General features: G+C 34.5%; 1 protein-coding gene across 2 annotated transcripts in view; it reads right to left on the minus strand.

The window, feature by feature from the left end:
- EXOC6B (exocyst complex component 6B) overlaps positions 1–18,878 on the minus strand; it is a 566,147-nt gene that overhangs the window by 228,608 nt on the left and 318,661 nt on the right. For both annotated transcript variants that reach the window (XM_054586855.1, XM_054586854.1), the window contains exon 18: positions 17,323–17,502. In XM_054586855.1, coding sequence (XP_054442830.1) covers positions 17,323–17,502 — 180 coding nt within the window. The remainder of the gene's footprint in view (positions 1–17,322; positions 17,503–18,878) is intronic.

Here is an 18,878-nt window from a genome sequence, read left to right on the forward strand (position 1 = left end):
CATCTCCATTCACTAGGGAAGCAAATTGAGGAACTAGAACTCAAAGGTGTGTCATAGAGAAGTAGAATAGGAAAAGGATAGTGTGACTAACTTGCAGTGACCAACACTTCAATTCCTTAGGGAGAAAAAAAGTTTAATTTTGAAAATTATATTAAAAAATAAATTTATACTTCTCAAAGACTAATAAACATCATCAAAAGACTCCATTAAGAGAGTGAAAAGGCAAGCCACAAACTACACATATCCTATAAAGAGTTCATAGCTATAATAGCAGTTCTCAAAAGTGTAGCCTATAGATGCCTGAAGGTCCTTCAGATCCTCTCGGGGGGTCCACAAGGACAAACAATTTCCATAACAACACTAGATGTTATTTGCCTTTTTCATGGTGTTGACGTTTGCAAAAGCAATGATGGGCAAAATCACTAGTGCCATAGCTTGAATTAAGGCTGTGGCACTAAACTGTACTGGTAATCCTTGTATACATCACTGCCAGGCACTCTCAATAAAACAAATTCTAGTTTCATGTAAGAATGTCCTTGATAAAGCAGGAACAATTATTCCTTTTATTAAATGTCCCCTCAGGAACTAATATCTCATATTTCCTTTACCACCACCAAGGCAGCATATAAACACTATTCTCTTAATAATCTCAAATAACTAAGGTACCTTGAATATATCCCTGAGTATGTCTTTTTTATATTCTGTATTACACACAGGATAGTATGACTAAAGCATTTATGCTGCATACTGTAGTATGATAATTGTCTCACGCAAAGCATTTGTGTGACTGAGTTACAAACTGAACTAACTAGCCCCTTTTTTTATGGAATACGCTTTTTACTTGAAAGAATAGCTGACAGCCCTGGCTAGTGTGGCTTAGTGGATTGAGTGCCAGCCTGCAAACCAAAGGGTCACCAGTTTGATTCCCGGTCAGGACACATGCCTGGGTTGCAGGCCAGGTCCCCAGTAGGGGGTGCATGAGAGGCAACCACATCTTGAATGTCTCTCCCTTTCTTTCTCCCTCCCTTCCCCTGTCTCAGACAATAAATAAATAAAATCTTTTTTTTTTAAAAAAGAATAGTTGACAAATTATGTTATTCAAACTTGGGTTTTTGATGGGCATGTTCTTGAAAATGATACAAATGAGACTGACTACATCTTTAAAGAAAACAACTGACTGTATTAGTTGCCAATGACACAAGTAAAGCTTACAAGAAAAATTTTTAATTTTAGAAAAGTAGTATCTGCGACCATGATATGGCTTTACAATACTTAAAAACGTTTTAAATGACTGGTAGTAATGTTACTAAATGTGTTTCTTTAAATATTATATCATAAAACATATCAACATTTGGCAGATCTGCCTCAATGAACCAATATTTTCTAAATGATCGCTACAAAACCATGCATGGGAATAGATTTATTCAAAGTACAAGAAATTCATTGATAAGGTTTCAGATTCCACATTGACTCTAACCTTTAAGAAACTATTATGTATCAGCCCTGGCTGGGTAGCTCAGTTGGTCAGAGGATCATACCCATATGCCAAAGTTATAGGTTTGATCCTCAGTCGGCGTACATACAAGAGTCAACCAGTGAATGCATAAATGAGTGGAAAAACAAATGAACATCTGTCTGCCTCTCTCTCTCTCAAATCAATAAACAAAAATTTTTTTTTAACTATCATGCCAAATTTGTTAACAGTACCAAAGAATAACAACAATTATCTGAAAACGCTAAAGTACTCCTCTTCTATCAAACATGTATCTGTGCCAGATTTTTCCATATATTTCAACTGGAGAAACATACTACAGCAGACTGATACAGAATCAGATTTGAGATAGCAAGCTTTCTTATATAAAGCTAGGCATTAAATTTATATAAAACAATGTCATTCATGTCACTATTTTTTTGGAAAACATAGTTATTTTTCTTGGAATATATGTTATTTTGTGAATAAACAGGGGTAAATAAAATACATACATAAGTATTTTATAAATTTCTCAGTATTAATTTCAAATATTATAAACATTAGTAGATATAAACAGCATTAACAAAAGCTCTTTGGCATCCTTAATAACTTCTAAGAGTATAAAGGAGTCTGAAGATTAAAAAGTTTGGGAACAGCTTTATTAGCCTCCTATCGCTCCTGAAGCAAACTATAAATTTAGTGGCTTAAAACAATACAAATTTATTATCTTACAGTTTGAGGGGATCATAAGTACAAGATAGGTCTCATAGAGCTAAAATTAAAGGTAACATTTCTTCTAGAAGCTGAGAGGGAAATCTGTTCTTTGTTGGGTTTTGTTTTGTTTTTTTTTCCAGCTTCTAGAAACTACCATCTTCCTTGGCTCCTGGCTACATCACTCTACCCTTTGCTTCCAACATTACATCTCCCATTCTGACTCTGACACCCCTTACCTCCCTCTTATAAGGACGCTTGAGTTTACCATGAGTACATCCAGATAACAATAGACAACCTCTCTATCTCAAGACTCTTGACTTAATCATATCTGCGAAGTTCCCTTTGCTATTCGCATACTCACAGGTTCTGGGGATGAGGAGGTGGACCTCTTCTGAAGACCAATTTTCTGTCCACCACAAAAGCTGAACTAAACATATACTGAACTCCTTAAAAATCATTAATAAAAATGCAGATAACCTAATTTTAAAAATGGACAAGAGACTTGAACAGATACTCCACAACAAGAGGATATGCGAATGGCCCATAAGCATATGAAATGTTGCTCTACTTCATCAGACTTCAAAAAATGGCAATTAAAAACATCAGTGGTTGATGTAGATATATAGATATATAGATTAAATATAGATATAGATACATCTAATAGAAGAATTAAAATGATAAAGACAGATAAACTCAAATTTTGGCAAGTATGTAAATTAACTGAAATTCTTATATGCTACTGGTAAAAAAATACAGATTGGTATAATCCTTTGGACAATTGTTTGGCAGGATGTCAACACTTACATGCCCTATGACACAGCAACCCCACAACTAAAGATGTACTTTAAAAAAAATGATTGTTCACTAAAATACATACAGAAGTTTCCAAACAATATTTCTAATAACCAAAGTTGGAAACAACTCAAACTTCCAAGAACTTTAGAATAAATAACAAATTGTGATATATCCTTATGGTGTAATATTATATAGAAATAAGAATGAACAAAACTACCATTGCATGCACTGATGAATTGCACAGACGTGATGTTGAGCCTAAGAAATGACACCAAAAGAAGAGTGCATATTGTGTCATTCCACAAACAGGCAGAACCAAGCTACAGCATTAGAAATGCAGATAATGATCCCGCTCTGGAAGACAGGTAAAAAGATTTGATGGGAGAAAGGCTGGAAGGTTCTGGGAAACTGGCAATGTCCTGTTTCTTAATCTTGGTGCTGATCTCACGGGTATGTGTACTCTGTGAAAATTCATCAAACTACTTAGTATCCATGATTTGTTCACTCTTCTACATGTTTGTTATTCTTTAATTTAAAAAGAAAACAGCAAATGAAGTTATTTTGTTTTCTAAAGTATGGACTATTTACAAAAACACATTTTCAAGGTCTTCTTAACTAAAACAATGAACTACAGGGGTCACTGTCTCTGTTTCACAACAGCAGAACTGTAGATATGGTCAACATGGTACCAAAAATATCATTCAAGAGAATAATCCTTAGATTTTATACAGATCCAGTTGGAACCTATGTTCACATGTAGGAAAAATAGGCACAGAAGAAAACAACCTTCACCAACGTTCAAGTTAGACTTCTTGAGACCTGTTTGTCTATTGAAAGACAGCTTCCCATTTCTCCCATTTTCAGGTCCCTGTCACCTGTTCATCCTAAGATTATCTTGCAAAGGAGTTATCAAGATACACAAAGATAAAAGGAAATTTAAGATGAAAACAAAAATATCAAGGAAATGAAAGGACTCGTGGACGCGGTCAACAGGGTGATGACCGCGGGAGGGGCTGGGTGGAGGTGTAAAAGGGTGTAAGGGGGAAAAATGAAAATGGAAAAAGTACAATAAAAAATAAAATATTACAAAAAAAATGCCAAAATGTCAATCTGTCCAAACAGAACAAAACACATATGCCAACACACAACATAAAACTTCCTCACTTTGTTAGCTTGGCAGTTAAGTGTTAAGTGACTGTTAAGTGTTGACCAAAATCTTCATCTTGGAACAGTTAAAGAGAGTAAATCATTCATTTGCAGGAATGTTGTAGGGCAATCAAATACCCTACATTAAATAAAAATAACAAATAGGTGTTCTAACAGAAACACTTTAAAAAATATAATGCATTTCAGAGTAGAAAATCCTTTTTTTTTTTTTTTTTTTTTTTTGCTATGTGCGTGCACGTTAGTATAATAATTTTTTAAGAAGCCAGTTTTTCCTTAAGAACCTGAACCTCATCCACAGCCAGGGAGCTGGAAAGCAAGAAGCCTACAGTTGCTTGCTCATTTAAAGTAGGAGTCCCCAGAGGCAAATATGTACTGTGTCTGATTTCTAATAATCTGTGTTATTTGTTTGGAGAAGTTCTAGCACTTACTAAAACTATATTAAAACTGTGGCTATAAACCACCATGAGTATCTCAGACCAGTGGCATGTACCAGATTCCTGTTCATTTAACTGTGAACTCCTCACCCAACAACATGTGCACTAGATGTGCTGGAGTGTCTTGGCACTAGGCAGCAGGCTCAAATTTGCTGTCTTGTCAAAGAAGGAAAAATGCAGTTTTGAATGACTTAACTGCAATGTTGCCAAGCAGCAGTATTTTCTTACCTAAGAACTTGGATAAATACTTTTTCAGTTGTAAAAATCTAAACATTTTAAATAAAGCAAATACTTAAAAATTGTTAAAATTATAACAAAAAATTGTAAAATACTGAGAATTTTTAAAAAGAATACCAAAGTCTCAACACCAAAACAATTTCTTCGTTAACATATTTCCTGCTGAACTTTTTCCCTACTACTAACGTGACGTGTTTTTAGAGTTTTTACATACTTACAATCATTTTGTTCATAAGTTTTCATTCTGCTCCTTTAACATTATATTAGAAATACTTTACCATGTTATTAATATTCATAAAATTAGTTTGAATAAAGGCATAGTTCATTGACTAGTATTATAGTTCATATAACATTTACCTTTTATTAGTTAAAATTATTATAAATTATTTGCTCTTATAAGCAATAATTATTTTGTCCTCAGAAAACACTTCAGCTTCCTACTACCCCAGCACCAATGAGAAAGAATAAGAACAGTCTGCCCTCCATTTTATAAAGGTATCTGAAATATTAAGGTAACCAGATACAGCAGTACCTAAGATCTTCTCACTGGTATCTCTGACTTACAAACAGCATATCAGATTTGGAGAGACCAACTTGAAGTACTTTGTAGTTCTTTAAGTTCTAAGTTCTGCTTATTTCTCATCACCAAAAACAAGATTAGAAGTAAATGGCTCATAGTATTTGGAATCAAACATTCTTAAACTTTTATTTAATAATTATAAGAGAAGGAGTATCATTAAAGAGGCAAAAAACTACTGGCTGAATATAACCAGAAAGAATGGCTGTGGCTATTCGGATTAGTAGTTTTATGTTGCGGGGGTGGGAGGGAGGAGAGGTGCTAAGTAATAGCTTAATATACCAAGATATCTGTGAGAAATACAAAACTAAAGAATTTTATCACTAAAATGACTGACTAAACTCACAAACCCCCAAACACGCTAATATGCAGACTTCAAAGCACTCTGTGTAGCTCAAATTACCAGTCTTAACAGCATGTAAACAGGAAACAATCAATTCCTCACTAGGCAGGTAAATCATTAGCAAATCTGTAATTTCTGTCCCATCAGAGGAGAAAAAAAGAAAAAAATTCCTTGGACACTAGCTCTACCTATATAATTAATTTGAAGAAAAATTTGGTTGATATCCTGAAGACTATGACATCTCTGCTCCCTTGAGGATGCCTGACACTTACTTAACTTGCCTGAAAGAAAGCCACAGGGACTGGGCTGACTTAGGGAATCATTATTACCAGTAGACTAGAGAATTTCCACACGCGGTGTCAGCTAAGAGAACAGGTTAGGTTAGAAACAGGCAACTCACTTACTGGTACCCATTCCCACTACCAAATACCATTTCCACTTTTTAGCACATTATAACAATTTATGTTTCCAAGAACTGTACTGGTCACAATGATGACATTTTATACACTTATTAAAAAATGAATAAGAATTGCACATAGAAAAGGGCATTTAAATGATGGCTCCATGAAAATAGCCTAGTGCTCCTCATGCACAGCTTAGAGGTAATATAACCCAGTGGGAAGAGAACATGGGCTTTGGAGGCAGTTCACACCCCGGATCTACTACCTGTAAATGATTTTTAACACAGTAGTAAACTTCTCTATGCTTTCCTTTTCTCATCGGTAAAATGGAATAAAATATTCATTTGCAAATTTGTTACAAGGAATAAATGAGAATATTTATACACACACATATACATACATATGTATATATACATACATATGTATATATACATCTATGTATATGAGAATATATATGTGTGTAGATATATACACATTCTCATTTATTCCTTACAAAAAATTTATATATATACACATTTGTATATGTATATACACATATACACACAGAATAAGAATATGCTAAATGTAGTACCTTAGATATGCTGTGTACTCGAAAGATAGTAGTTACTATTAAATAATGAGAGATGACTTTATATAGTGGAGTAAGCATGACCCAGAGTAAAAAGACCTAGGACCTACCCACACTGTTGATTCATTTTCTGACCTTGGACAACACCGTTTTAGGCCTCATTGCCCACAATTGTCAAATAAAAAATATAATCACTATCCAGACATCAGAGAGGTTATTTTATAAACCAAATGATATAATGAGAATGCTGACAGAAGTTGAAATATTACAAAGTGATACACATATGCACAGAAATTTTATAAATTAAGATTCCATCACTTGGAAAATAATGATGTTTTTTAATTGGGGGTAAACTTGAGAGAATATGAAAGGAGAAAGACAAGTATAGGATTTTAACCGAAACAAATTTTAGGACCTTGTCTCAGAATAATAGTTTATGACTTTCTTGTTTGTAATTAAATGGTTATTTTTAACGATAAAGATGATCAAAAATTGGTTTTCAACTCACTTACTTTATTATTCAAAATAACTAAATTTCACAAAAAACTATTGTGCATCATTTCAAGCAAGATGCTGCACTAAATACAGAGCTGAATAAAACAACCTCTCTATTCACAGAATTCACTGTCCTACAGATGGCAATTAATTTGATGGGCATGGCAGTAAAATAGAAAAGTTTTAAAGTCAACTAAATTTTTTTAAATATTGACCCTGCCACCTGTCTGGTATATCTCTTGCAAAGTACATAACTTCCCAAGTTCATGTTCTCTTTACTAACATGTAATGATAGTACTTATCGGATTGAGGTATTTTTAATTTTCATTAGTTGAGATGATATATAGCACACACAAAATATCTGGAGCACAAGAGATATTTCTTAATTACCACCCTCCCCTTTTATGAAGTAGGCATACAAAAGGATGACACATTCAACCCAAGACAGAATTAGACTAGTGCCATAAAGAAGAAAGCTGTCACACCTGGTTGAAAGAACTAGAGGTTTCATGGAAACTGTAGGGTTTGAAAGGAGCCTTGAAATACTGGTAAGATTTCAATATATGTAGTTAAAGGGCAGAAGTAGTTAAAATAGACAAAGAGGTGGGGAAAAAACAAAGGGAGGGAGAGTTGGGTGTACTTGACAAAGAGCATTACTTCAGTTTCGGGAGGAATGTCTTGGGCAAATAGAAAACTGAGATGGAGAGATAAAGTCAAAAAGGTAGTTTGGGAGTCATATTATGGAAAGTCTTGATGGTGCCAGAGAAGATTTTGTCTTTAATGAGAGGCAATGACAGTTTCCAAATAGCAGCATCATTTGGTTAGTGCTGAGATGGCAGCAGTTCATAAAATTAAGTGGAGTGCTAATAGAAATGTCCGTTTTAGAAGGGTTTTAGACAGGAAGAATTTCAGGAACTCTTATGTAGAAAATAACTTTCCCTTAAAAATGACCCACCAACTAACTGGCCAGGAAGGAAAGCCAAGGACAGGTATTACTATATTTTTAGACGAAGGAAGTTAAGGCAAACCAGGGTGGGTTGGGAGAGATCTTGCCCCAGGTTATAAATTAACATTAACAGCAGACAGAGAAAATAAATTCAGGATTCCCTTCTTGGAGTCTGTTACTTGAGAAAGTATTTCCTCTCTCTCAAGCATTTCTGAAAAAGATAATTATCAGGATAACAGGATAAATTCTCAAAAGTATGCGCTTATGCTGAGCACACAAAATGGGTAGCTGTGCGTGCAATTTGTAAGTTATACAAAGAAACCTGAAAAAATGCTTGTGAACGTACCTCATCTGTTAACTAAGAGTACACAGAAACATTTTAGAAGTCTTACCTGCGGAAAATCTTATTACCACAATCATTTCTGGATGTCTCATGAAAATAAGTGGGCCCCCTCAGTCACCAAACCTCAAGAGGAAAATAGTTCCAAATTTCAGTATCTCCCCCTTTATCATTCACTATTTAATGGAGTGCAATCTAGGACATTTCTACCACCTGAACACACACAGACACACACATACACACACACACACACTCAAACACACACACACCCCCATAGAGTCTGACTATCCCTTTGGCTATGTTGCTATCGTGGTGACAAAACATTCCCGAGAACTACAAAGAACTGGAGATTTCAAAATACAAGAGTGTTTGCCTTTTTCTTTACAGTTCTTTCCATATCACAAGCATATTTCCTATCATTCAATATTGCTCTTTGACAGAGAGCCACTCTTGCCAGAGAATTTCAAATATGAAAAGAAATAGTCATATTAATTAAAAGACAAATGATTTGGGTTCTTTCTCAGAAATAGCTCCTTCCTCTCATCTTTCACTAATAGTACTTAACAGCAAATCTTAGACACAGCTCTGTTTCTCTAACATATTTTATTAATCTGAGGTTCCAGGAAGAAGTTACCCAGCATGCTGGGGAGCATAAACACAAATTCTAGGCATCTATTTGCTGTCTGTGGAAAACCAGAAAAAGGATTTAGAAGCCACACTAACTCGATTCTAAAGAAAGAATATAATAGTTGGTGAATATAACTACTTTTTGAAAGGTTGGCTTTGCAAAGAGATCTCAATAATAGGCAAGACAGAAACGGGGTATTTGTGGAAGCAATATTGAAGATTTAGGGATGTGAATTACCTCTGACTTTGATTTTGAGCAGTAAGTGGTAAGGTGATTCTGAGTGGTACGATCAACTCGTCTACATGGAGAAGTTAGAATATTCAGGTAGCAAAGACAGCTCAAAATAAACAAAAGAACAAATAAAATCTTCAACTAATTATTTATACTATAAACCCATAAAGAAGAGTCACCACTGTACAGGTGGAAAGAGCACACACTTTGAGTTAGACAAATATGAGTTTAATTCAGAGTACTACTTCTCAATGGCCTAAAAGTTAAAGGAACCATTGTATTATATGACATGTATAAACATATTAGGGTGTTGTTTTTATTCTGTAAGAAAAGAAAAATAGAAAATAAAAAAGGAAGATAAATATACAGAAAACTAATCCAGATGGTTTTGACGTTGAACAAATATATTTTTTCTTATGATACTTCAAAATCTTACTCAAATAACCATATAATGCTTGAGGAGAATATAGTCAAAATACAATTGGTCATTTTCCTACCAAAAAATAAAACAGATTTAAAACAATCTTTCTTCAGTAAAAGTGTTTTTTAATATAAATTAATTTTCAAAGACAGAATAATCTTTGAGACAGAAATTAATGGTTCTAAATAGTATCTTCTCCCACCCATAGGATTATAAAAGCAGCATATGTTTCATGGTGGGAAAAAAATTTTAAAACACAGATAAACAAAAACAAAAAATTAAGAGCTACACAGAAATAAATACAGTTAAACCAGGGAGTGTATAAGTCTAGACTTTCTACTATATATAATATAGATGATTAATGTGTCTATATCTATATTAATAAAAATGAGATAATATTATACATACCATTTTACAATCTGCTTTTCAATTAAGAGATAATTAAAATGTTTTTAAATAAATATCCCTCTACATTAATTTAATGGATGACTGATATTATACTATGTGAACATACATACAATAATTTAGCTAATACATTTATTACAAAACTTTTAATGTATTTCCAACTCTTCACTACACAGTGTTGAAAATGCTTATATCTGAATTTTGTAATATACAGATGATTATTTTGTTAAATTAGATTTCTAAAAGTCTGATTGCAGCGTAAAAGGTAAATAAGTTTTAAGAAATTTCTGAGGAATATTGAAAAACTGACCACCAAGACTACACCAATCCACACACCTATCAGCAATGTTACAAAATAGCTATTCCTGAAATACTTCCCAGAAATATTTAATGTTATAATTTTCTTATTTACTTTTGGTAAGTTTATAGACAAAAATATCCCACGTTAATATGTATGTCTTATTACTAAAGTTATGTTTTGTTCACATTATCATTAGTCTTTTATTTTTCTTCTTTCCTGTCTAAATATAACTCTTGCAAATTTTCCCATCAAGTACTGTGTCTTCTTATTAAATTTGAAACAATGTGCTATACTGTTATATACTATAGATATTAACCTTTGGGAATATTAATTGTAATTGTTTTGCTGGATAAGCTTATTTTGTTTTTCTTTATTAATTCCTTATAGATACTTTAAAAAATATTTTATGCAAATTATTAACCTTTTCCTTAATGATTTCAATCTTCAGTATTATAATTATAATAATGAATCACTTCCAGATTATGGAGATATTTGCTAATATTTTTATTGGTTTCCCCACAATTTCTTTCTTTTTTAATAATTTAAACATGTATTTTATCTAGAATTCACTTTGATATATGAGATAGCTACTTAACTTTCTTTTTCTCCAACTGAAAATATACTAATACCAACAGCCATTGCTAAAATTCTTATATATACTAAGTATACTAAATAGTATCTTCTCCCACCCATAGGATTATAAAAGCAGCAAATGTTTCATGATGGGAAAAAAATTTTAAAACACAGATAAACAAAAACAAAAAATTAAGAGCTACACAGAAATAAATACAGTTAAACCAGGGAGTGTATAAGTCTAGACTTTCTACTATATATAATATAGATGATTAATGTGTCTATATCTATATTAATAAAAATGAGATAATATTATACATACCATTACAGTACTTATAGAGTTTCTATTCTATTCCTTTAATCTATCAATGTATTCCAGCATGAGAGGATATTTATTCATTATTTTTGGTTTACTATAATATTTCTATATTTGCTAGAAAAAGACTACATTGATTTTTTCATATTTCTTTGGCAAATATTGTCCATTTTTATATCCAAATGAATTTTAGAATTATGTTGCTAAGGTACCCACCACCAAATTTACTTGATATTTATTGCAATTAGAATAATTTAGAAAAAAAATCTACAATAAGAAATATTCCCATCTGAGAACTCTGTATTTGTACCTAATGAAGTCTCTTTTAAATGACTCTATGACATGTTTTTCACATTGATTCTACACAGTACTTCTTAAGTGTACTCATGGAAAACTTACATCTTATACCCCAATAGCGAATAGGGGCATTTTTTGTAATATATTTTCTATGAGGGTATTACTAATAGAAGAGAAATTTATTTGTTTTATAAGTGGACTATCTAACCAACTAAGGTCTTATTGGTCCTAATTATTTTTTCACTTGATTCTCTTGGGTTATCCAACTATACAACAATAATTGATGAATAATGACAATATTACGGCTTATTACATATTTATAATTTACTTCTTTTTTACCTTATTTGATAGAATTTTTTTGTTAGTATAACTTACATTTTTTTAAATTTTTAAATCATGTTTATTCTATAACAGTTGTCTCTATTTTTCCCCCTTTGCCCCCTCCGCTACCCATTTCACCCTTCCACCCCCACCCCCCTCTCCCACAGTCAATTCCCACTCTGTTGTCCATGTCCATTGGTCATTCATACATGTTCTTTATTTAGTCCCTTCTCCTTCTTTCCACCACTGTCCTCCTTCCCCATCCCCTCTGGTCACTATCAGTTTGCTCCATGTTTCCATGCCTGTGGTTTATTTTGTTCGTTAGTTTATTTTGTTGAATAGATTCCACTTATAGGTGAAATCATATAGTATTTGTCTTTCACCAACTGGCTTATTTCGCTTAGCATATTATTCTCCAGTTTCTTCCATGTTGTTGCAAAAGGTAGGAGTTCCTTCTTTCTTTCAGTTTTTTAAATGCAGATTGATTTTATTAATTTTTTAAATGTCAAAATCCATTATAAAATATTAAAAAATTTAAATCCATTATAAAGTCTCAGCAATTAAAACAACATGACACCAGCACAGGAAAATCAAGTAGGTCAATGAAATATAATGGGCATTCTAGAAACAAACATATGTATCTGTCTAACATTGTAATATATGATTAAATTGATATTTCAAATCAATGGGGAAAATAAGGCTTATTTAACAAATAAGGTGCATGGACCACTATTACTTGAAATGAAACAAATATAGAGTCCTATTTCCCACATTATACAAAAAATATTCAGGTGAGTTAAAAATAAATGTGTAAAATCTAAGGAGTTATAGAAGAAAATACAAAATAATATTTTTCTTACCCTGAAGTAAAATATTCAAACCCAGAAGCTATAAAGTAAAATACTGACAATATGACTATGTTAAATATTTAACACTATACAGTAATATACATATAAAAAAAGTTAAAGGACAAGTAATAGAATAGGAAAGTACTTGCAACACATCTAAAAAAGGGTTAATAGTTTGTATTTTTAGAGAAGAAATTCTACAAACATTTAATCAAATAAAGGATACCAAAAAGTCATTTAAAGCTTTTAAAAATAATAGAAATAGGCAAGAAATATACAAAAACAGGTTTAGTTTCAACAAATGATAAAGGAACAATTAAAATAACAGCATTGTCACAATCAGATTAATAAGTATTAAAAATATTGGTAGTATCAAGTATTGGTGACTGTGAAAGGAACTGGGTATTCATAGGCTCTTTTTCTTCATCTTCTTAAAACAGTCCCTTTAGCATATTTTGAAATGATGCTTTGGTGGAGGTGTACTCTTTTAGCTTTCTTTTGTCTGGGAAACTCCTTATTTCACCTTCCATTTTAATTGAGAGCCTTGCTGGGTAGAGCAGTCTTGGTTGCAGGCCTTTGTCTTTCATTACTTGGAATATTTGTTGCCATTCCCTTCTGGCTTGTAGTGTTTCTGTTGAGAAGTCAGCTGCTAGCCGTATCAAGGCTCCCTTGTATGTTACTGCCTATTTCTCCCTTGCTGCCTTTAGGATTCTCTCTTTGTCTTTAATATATGCTATTTTAATTGTGATGTGTCTTGGAGTGGGTCTCACTGGATTGTTCTTGAATGGGACCCTCTGTGCTTCCTGGACTTGTGTGGCTTTTACTCTCCTCCAACTAGGGAAGTTTTCCATCATTACTTTTTCAAACAGGTTTTCTATCCCTTGCTCTTCTTCTTCTTCTGGTATCCCTATTATACAGGTATTATTACATTTCAGGTTATATGGATATTATACGGATATTATTACATTTCAGCTTGTCCTGCATTTCCCTAAATGTCTCTTCATTCTTTCTGAGTCTTTTTTCATTTTCTTGCTCTCTCTGGGAGCTTTTTTCTACCATGTCCTCCAGCTCCATGATTTGATCCTCTGCTTCAGTTATCCTGCTTTTGATTCCTTCTACTGTATTCTTCAATTCAGAAATTGTATTCTTCATTTCTTCTTGTCTCTTGTTGATAACTTCTATGTCCCTTTTCATGCTAATATAGTTTGCAGTAAGATCCTCATAGTTTCTCTGTAGATTTTGGTAATTCTCTCTGAGCTCACTGAGCTTCCTTAGAACCATTGTTTTGAACTCAATATCTGATAGTTTACTTGCTCTATTCATTTAGTTCTCTTTCTGGAGATTCCTCCTTTCCCTTTGATTGGGGGTTGGTATTTCTTTGTCTTCCCATTATTTGTGAGACTCTTCTTTTTTGCTTCTGCTTCTTAAATTAATCCATCTTGATTTCCTGACTTTGTGGTGTGAACTTCTATTGTAGGAGATTGCTCTTTTTTTCTTTCTGGATCTGCCTCTGATGATATCAGATGTTGACCCTGTCTGACCTTAGGCAGTCTGCTTGAGACTTCCAGGAATCTACTGACTGTGGCTGTCTCCTTCAGCTGTTAATCTAGCCACTGTGCATTCAGCAGGCTGGCTTAGACACCACAGGGCGGGGCAGAGTCCCTCCTGGGGACAGGGTTATTGGGTCCTCTCACACTGCTGCTGCTCAGGAGAGTGGTCCGCCCAAGCAAGATGGCTGCTGCCGTATGGGGGAGGAGACAGCACCAGGGTCCCACCAGCTACTCTCTCTGTTCTCTCCCCAAAGCCTCAGTCTCCAGTCCCTCGTCAAGTGTCTCTAGACCACTCTGCACCCCCTTCAGCCAGGGACCTACTATCTGTGGCTGCCACTCTGTGCTCAGCAGTCAGGCTTTAACACTAACGGGGCCAAGGCCAAGACTCTCCTAGGGGTGGGGCAATTGTGTCCTCTCACATTGTTGCCACTCAGGGGGAGTAGTCTCTGCCTGAGCAAGATGCCTGCTGCTGTATGGGGGGTCAGTCAGCACCGGCATCCCGCTGGCTACTCTCTCAGTTCTCTCCCCAAAGTCTCTTTCCCCAGTCTCTCCTCAGGTGTCTCTAGCCAACTCTGCCTCCACCTTTGCCAGAGACCAGGGTAAGTAACTGCGAACAAAAATTTATGCATTGGCCCTTTAAATGGCTCTTTGCGTCTCCAGCCGCCTGTCTCTGGCAGAGAGCAATCCTGCCGCTTTTCACAGCTGGTTGTTATCTATGCACTTTTTGGGCCCTGGAGCTGCACACTGGAGATCCCCGCTTATGGTTTAGACCTCGCTCTTCTCAGGGGGATCCAACTGGCCATTTCAATATCTGGTGCTGCCACCCGTGGGCTCCCTGCCCACCTTCTTGAGTCTCTACTGAACTCCTTACCAGTTTAGTTGTGCTAAAGCTGATTCTTCTATCTGTCTGAGGTTATAAGGCTCCTCTCTCACTATTGTTCAGATGTTTGTTTCAGATGGTTTTTCCACAATTTAGTAGTAATTCCAGATTGATCCTAGGAGGAGGTCATGTGACTTCCACTCACTCCTCCACCATCTTGATTCTCTATTTGACAGAATTTCTAAAGCAGTTGTAAGTAGTATCTTCACCATACTTCTGATATGAATGCAAATAAATGTTTTTAGTTTCACCCTGGTAAATCTATGGTGGCTGCTGAGTTTCATATAGATGTTCCTTATTGTGTTATTGAAATATTATATAGCTTGTATTTTAGTAAGTTTTTTTTTTTAATCAGGAACACAAGCTGGATGTTAATACAATGTCTTTTTAGAAAATATAAAGATGATTATATACTTTATCCATACATATTAATGGGTTAAATTTTATTAACAGATTTTAACATAGCAAACCATTCTTGTATTCTAGAATAACACCTACATGGTAGTACTAAATTACTTTCTTAAAACACTTTGGATTTGACTTGCTAAATCTTTATTTATTTTGTTTTTTTATCCATAATTGTGACATTTGTTTGTAGTTTGCTCTTTTGTGCTACTTTTTTCTGGTTTTTGTATCAAAATGAAGCTAGGTGAAATCATCTAGTTTTCTGTAGGCCAATGTTCCCACTAAGCACTAGGAAAGGCAGATTTTTTAAAACTTAGAAAAAACATAAATTTTAAGGCACCAGAAGACTGTAAAGCAATAAAGACTAAAGGGAATAAAAGTGCAAAGATGGCAAATCTTTCAAAGGTGAGCTGAGGACCTGCGGCTCTCCCTGGAAGCATATGCCAAACCTTGGCATTGGAACAGACTGTGAATCGGGTTAGGTCCAGGTAGAGAACAGCTACTGGGGTGAAAAAAAATCACTGAATTGCTGTTGCTTCTGTTTTAAAGCTGAAATGCCAAAATTGCAGATTTGAGGGCCAGTTTTCTTCCTGATATTTTCTGAAATCTAAAGCTACGGAACTGAAAAAAATAAAGGCTTAAGCCAAAACCTCTGAAAAGAGAAGTAAGATTTCCCACTCTCAGTGTTTCAGAGGAAAAGACTCATTGGTGGGAGGATTCATGAGAATCTCAGGTAGGAGCTGAAAGCTTCTGAGGAGCGGTGAACCGACAGTGACAGTCACCAACCACTTCCATTCCATTAGTCAATTATTGATCTGAGTAAGACAGGAGGAGGCTGAAGTGATAAGGTTTCTCTGAAAAGTAGAAATTTCTATAATCCTTTTAGCAGTGAAGAGATAATGACCCACCAGGCTCTCATTAAAAACCCTGAAGAACTTTGTTCTATCAACAGGGGCAAACCAAAGATACATACAACTGCAGCCCAAGCCTGACCCAAATCATTCCATGATTAGATTAAGGTGATGAGGCTGAAACCACAACTCACCCACAGGTTCTACCTACTTAGTAAGCAAAAGTAAACCAAAGCTGGTGGGAGATGATACCACCAGGAACCTCTACATAAGCAGTACCACATTACTCAAGAATAAAAGGAATCAGAAACAAATCCATCAATATGTTGATGAAGTAGATATTAGTATTAATAAACAATGGCTTTAAGATGACTGTGATTTTATGCTCTAGGAACTAGAGAAAAGATAGACAAATTAAATAAAAATATGGAGAATTTTACAAGAAAACTTGAGGTTATAAAAAAATAAATGGACATTCCAGAATTAAAAAATACATACCTGTAATTTTAACTCCTAAGTTTCTCTTCTACTTCTACCAAGGCTTTCATTGTATATTTGTACTAATTACCCTTAAGTCAGAAGGAATATAAGCAGGTATAATATTAGGGAGCATCTTCAGGATAAACAAAATGCAAAGGTAAATGAAAAAATAATGAGGTCTCTAAATGTTGTTAAGGGATGATTATTATAATGTGAGCTTTTATATCCTGAAGCACATCCAGAAACAAGCAAACGTACTTCACCAAACTAAATTTTAAGAGAACCTTTTTCTATATGATGGACAAAGTAAAAGTAACTGTCACTTACAGGAAGGTGTGTGAATACAGCAAAGGTGCTACGTAGAAAAGCAATGAGGTCTACTAGGTAGTCACTAGCTTTGTTGCCCAAATCTCCTGTCATCCAGTCATAGTCAGCCAACTGTAGAAACTGGTCAATCTTCTGATTTAAATTGGTATAAATCTCTTCTTCAGCTGCATGTCTGGCATCCTGTGAAATATGAAATTTTAAAAATCATTCAGACTTCTAATATAAGCATAACAGAAATTTCTGCTTGGAAACATCTCACACATACCCACTAAATAACATAACTGGGAATATTAAGTAATACCATAGTTTTCATAAATTTTTCTCTTTTCAAAATCACAATGGAGTATTTTCTATTTTGTGTCTACAAGACAAGCTATTATTTTGTTTCACCAAATAAAGAAACTGGCACTGTCCTCAGCTATCTGCATCCTTTTATATGTTGTTTCTCTCTGCTCAAAATTACACTCACTCTCAGGATCCTAGCCCCTCTCATCTCTTCTGGGACTCCAAGAAACTCCCTTCCTATAATGCCACTCTCTTTATCTCTCTTAGACTCATCACTTTGTTTATCTTAAGTATCCCAAAGTTTTGACTTAACACTACATAGTCCCACAAGTTACGGCCCTACCTTTCTAGCTGTGATTGAGCTTCTTCAAAAGTTGGTATATTCCAACGTTTCCTAAATTGTGGTATAAGTAGCACCAGTCCTGAAAATGATTACACAACAGCAAAAGACTTCTAAATCAAGTTAGTTTAAGAAACCCTGTTAAAAGAAACTTTCTATGTACTCTAGCACATAAAAGACTCTAAGAAATGTTATGGGACTAATGTACCAATAAAACTATTTTCAAGACAGAAGGGTCTACATTGCACCAGGATAATAACAATGCTAACAATCTATCACCATGGAGTGGTCCAGGATAACCCAGGACCTCCATGCTACCACATCCAATACTCATTTTTCAGTCTGATCTTACTTAATCACTGCAAAACATTCTCAGCTGGAACTGTGTTCTCCTTTGGCTATCATGACATGGTTTTCTCCTGGTTTTCTTTTTACCTTTCTAGCCTCTAATCCTCTCACTTTTGCTAGGTGATTTCACCAACTCCTATGGCTCCCATTATCTGCATCCAAACCCAATCATATTAAAACTCACATATCTGATTGCTTCCTGGGTATTACAATCCACAGAAACTTTGGACACAGTAAGTCCAGGATTAGACTGATCATAATTCTTACGCTTCACCTGTTCAATTCAGTCCAAGGCCGAGACCTAATCAGCATATTGGATTCCATTCATTCCTTCAGTCAGACACTTTGTCCTAAATTTCTCTCTAATTCCTACCCTCCTTACCACTTTCACCTTTTAATGGCTACACATTTCGCAATGTATTTACATATTATAATACAGGCATTTATTATATTTACTTATATGAACAGTGTTTCCATGGACACTTCTGTGCTGAGATGTTTACATACATATAATAATGTACAAGAATAATTATTGACTTGTATGATAATCAACTGTCCTGGAATTTCCCTTTCTCTAAGTGTT

Source organism: Pteronotus mesoamericanus, unplaced genomic scaffold, assembly GCF_021234165.1.
Source record: "Pteronotus mesoamericanus isolate MK-2021 breed Mesoamerican mustached bat unplaced genomic scaffold, CSHL_Meso_final contig_98, whole genome shotgun sequence".
Lineage (NCBI taxonomy): Eukaryota > Metazoa > Chordata > Mammalia > Chiroptera > Mormoopidae > Pteronotus > Pteronotus mesoamericanus.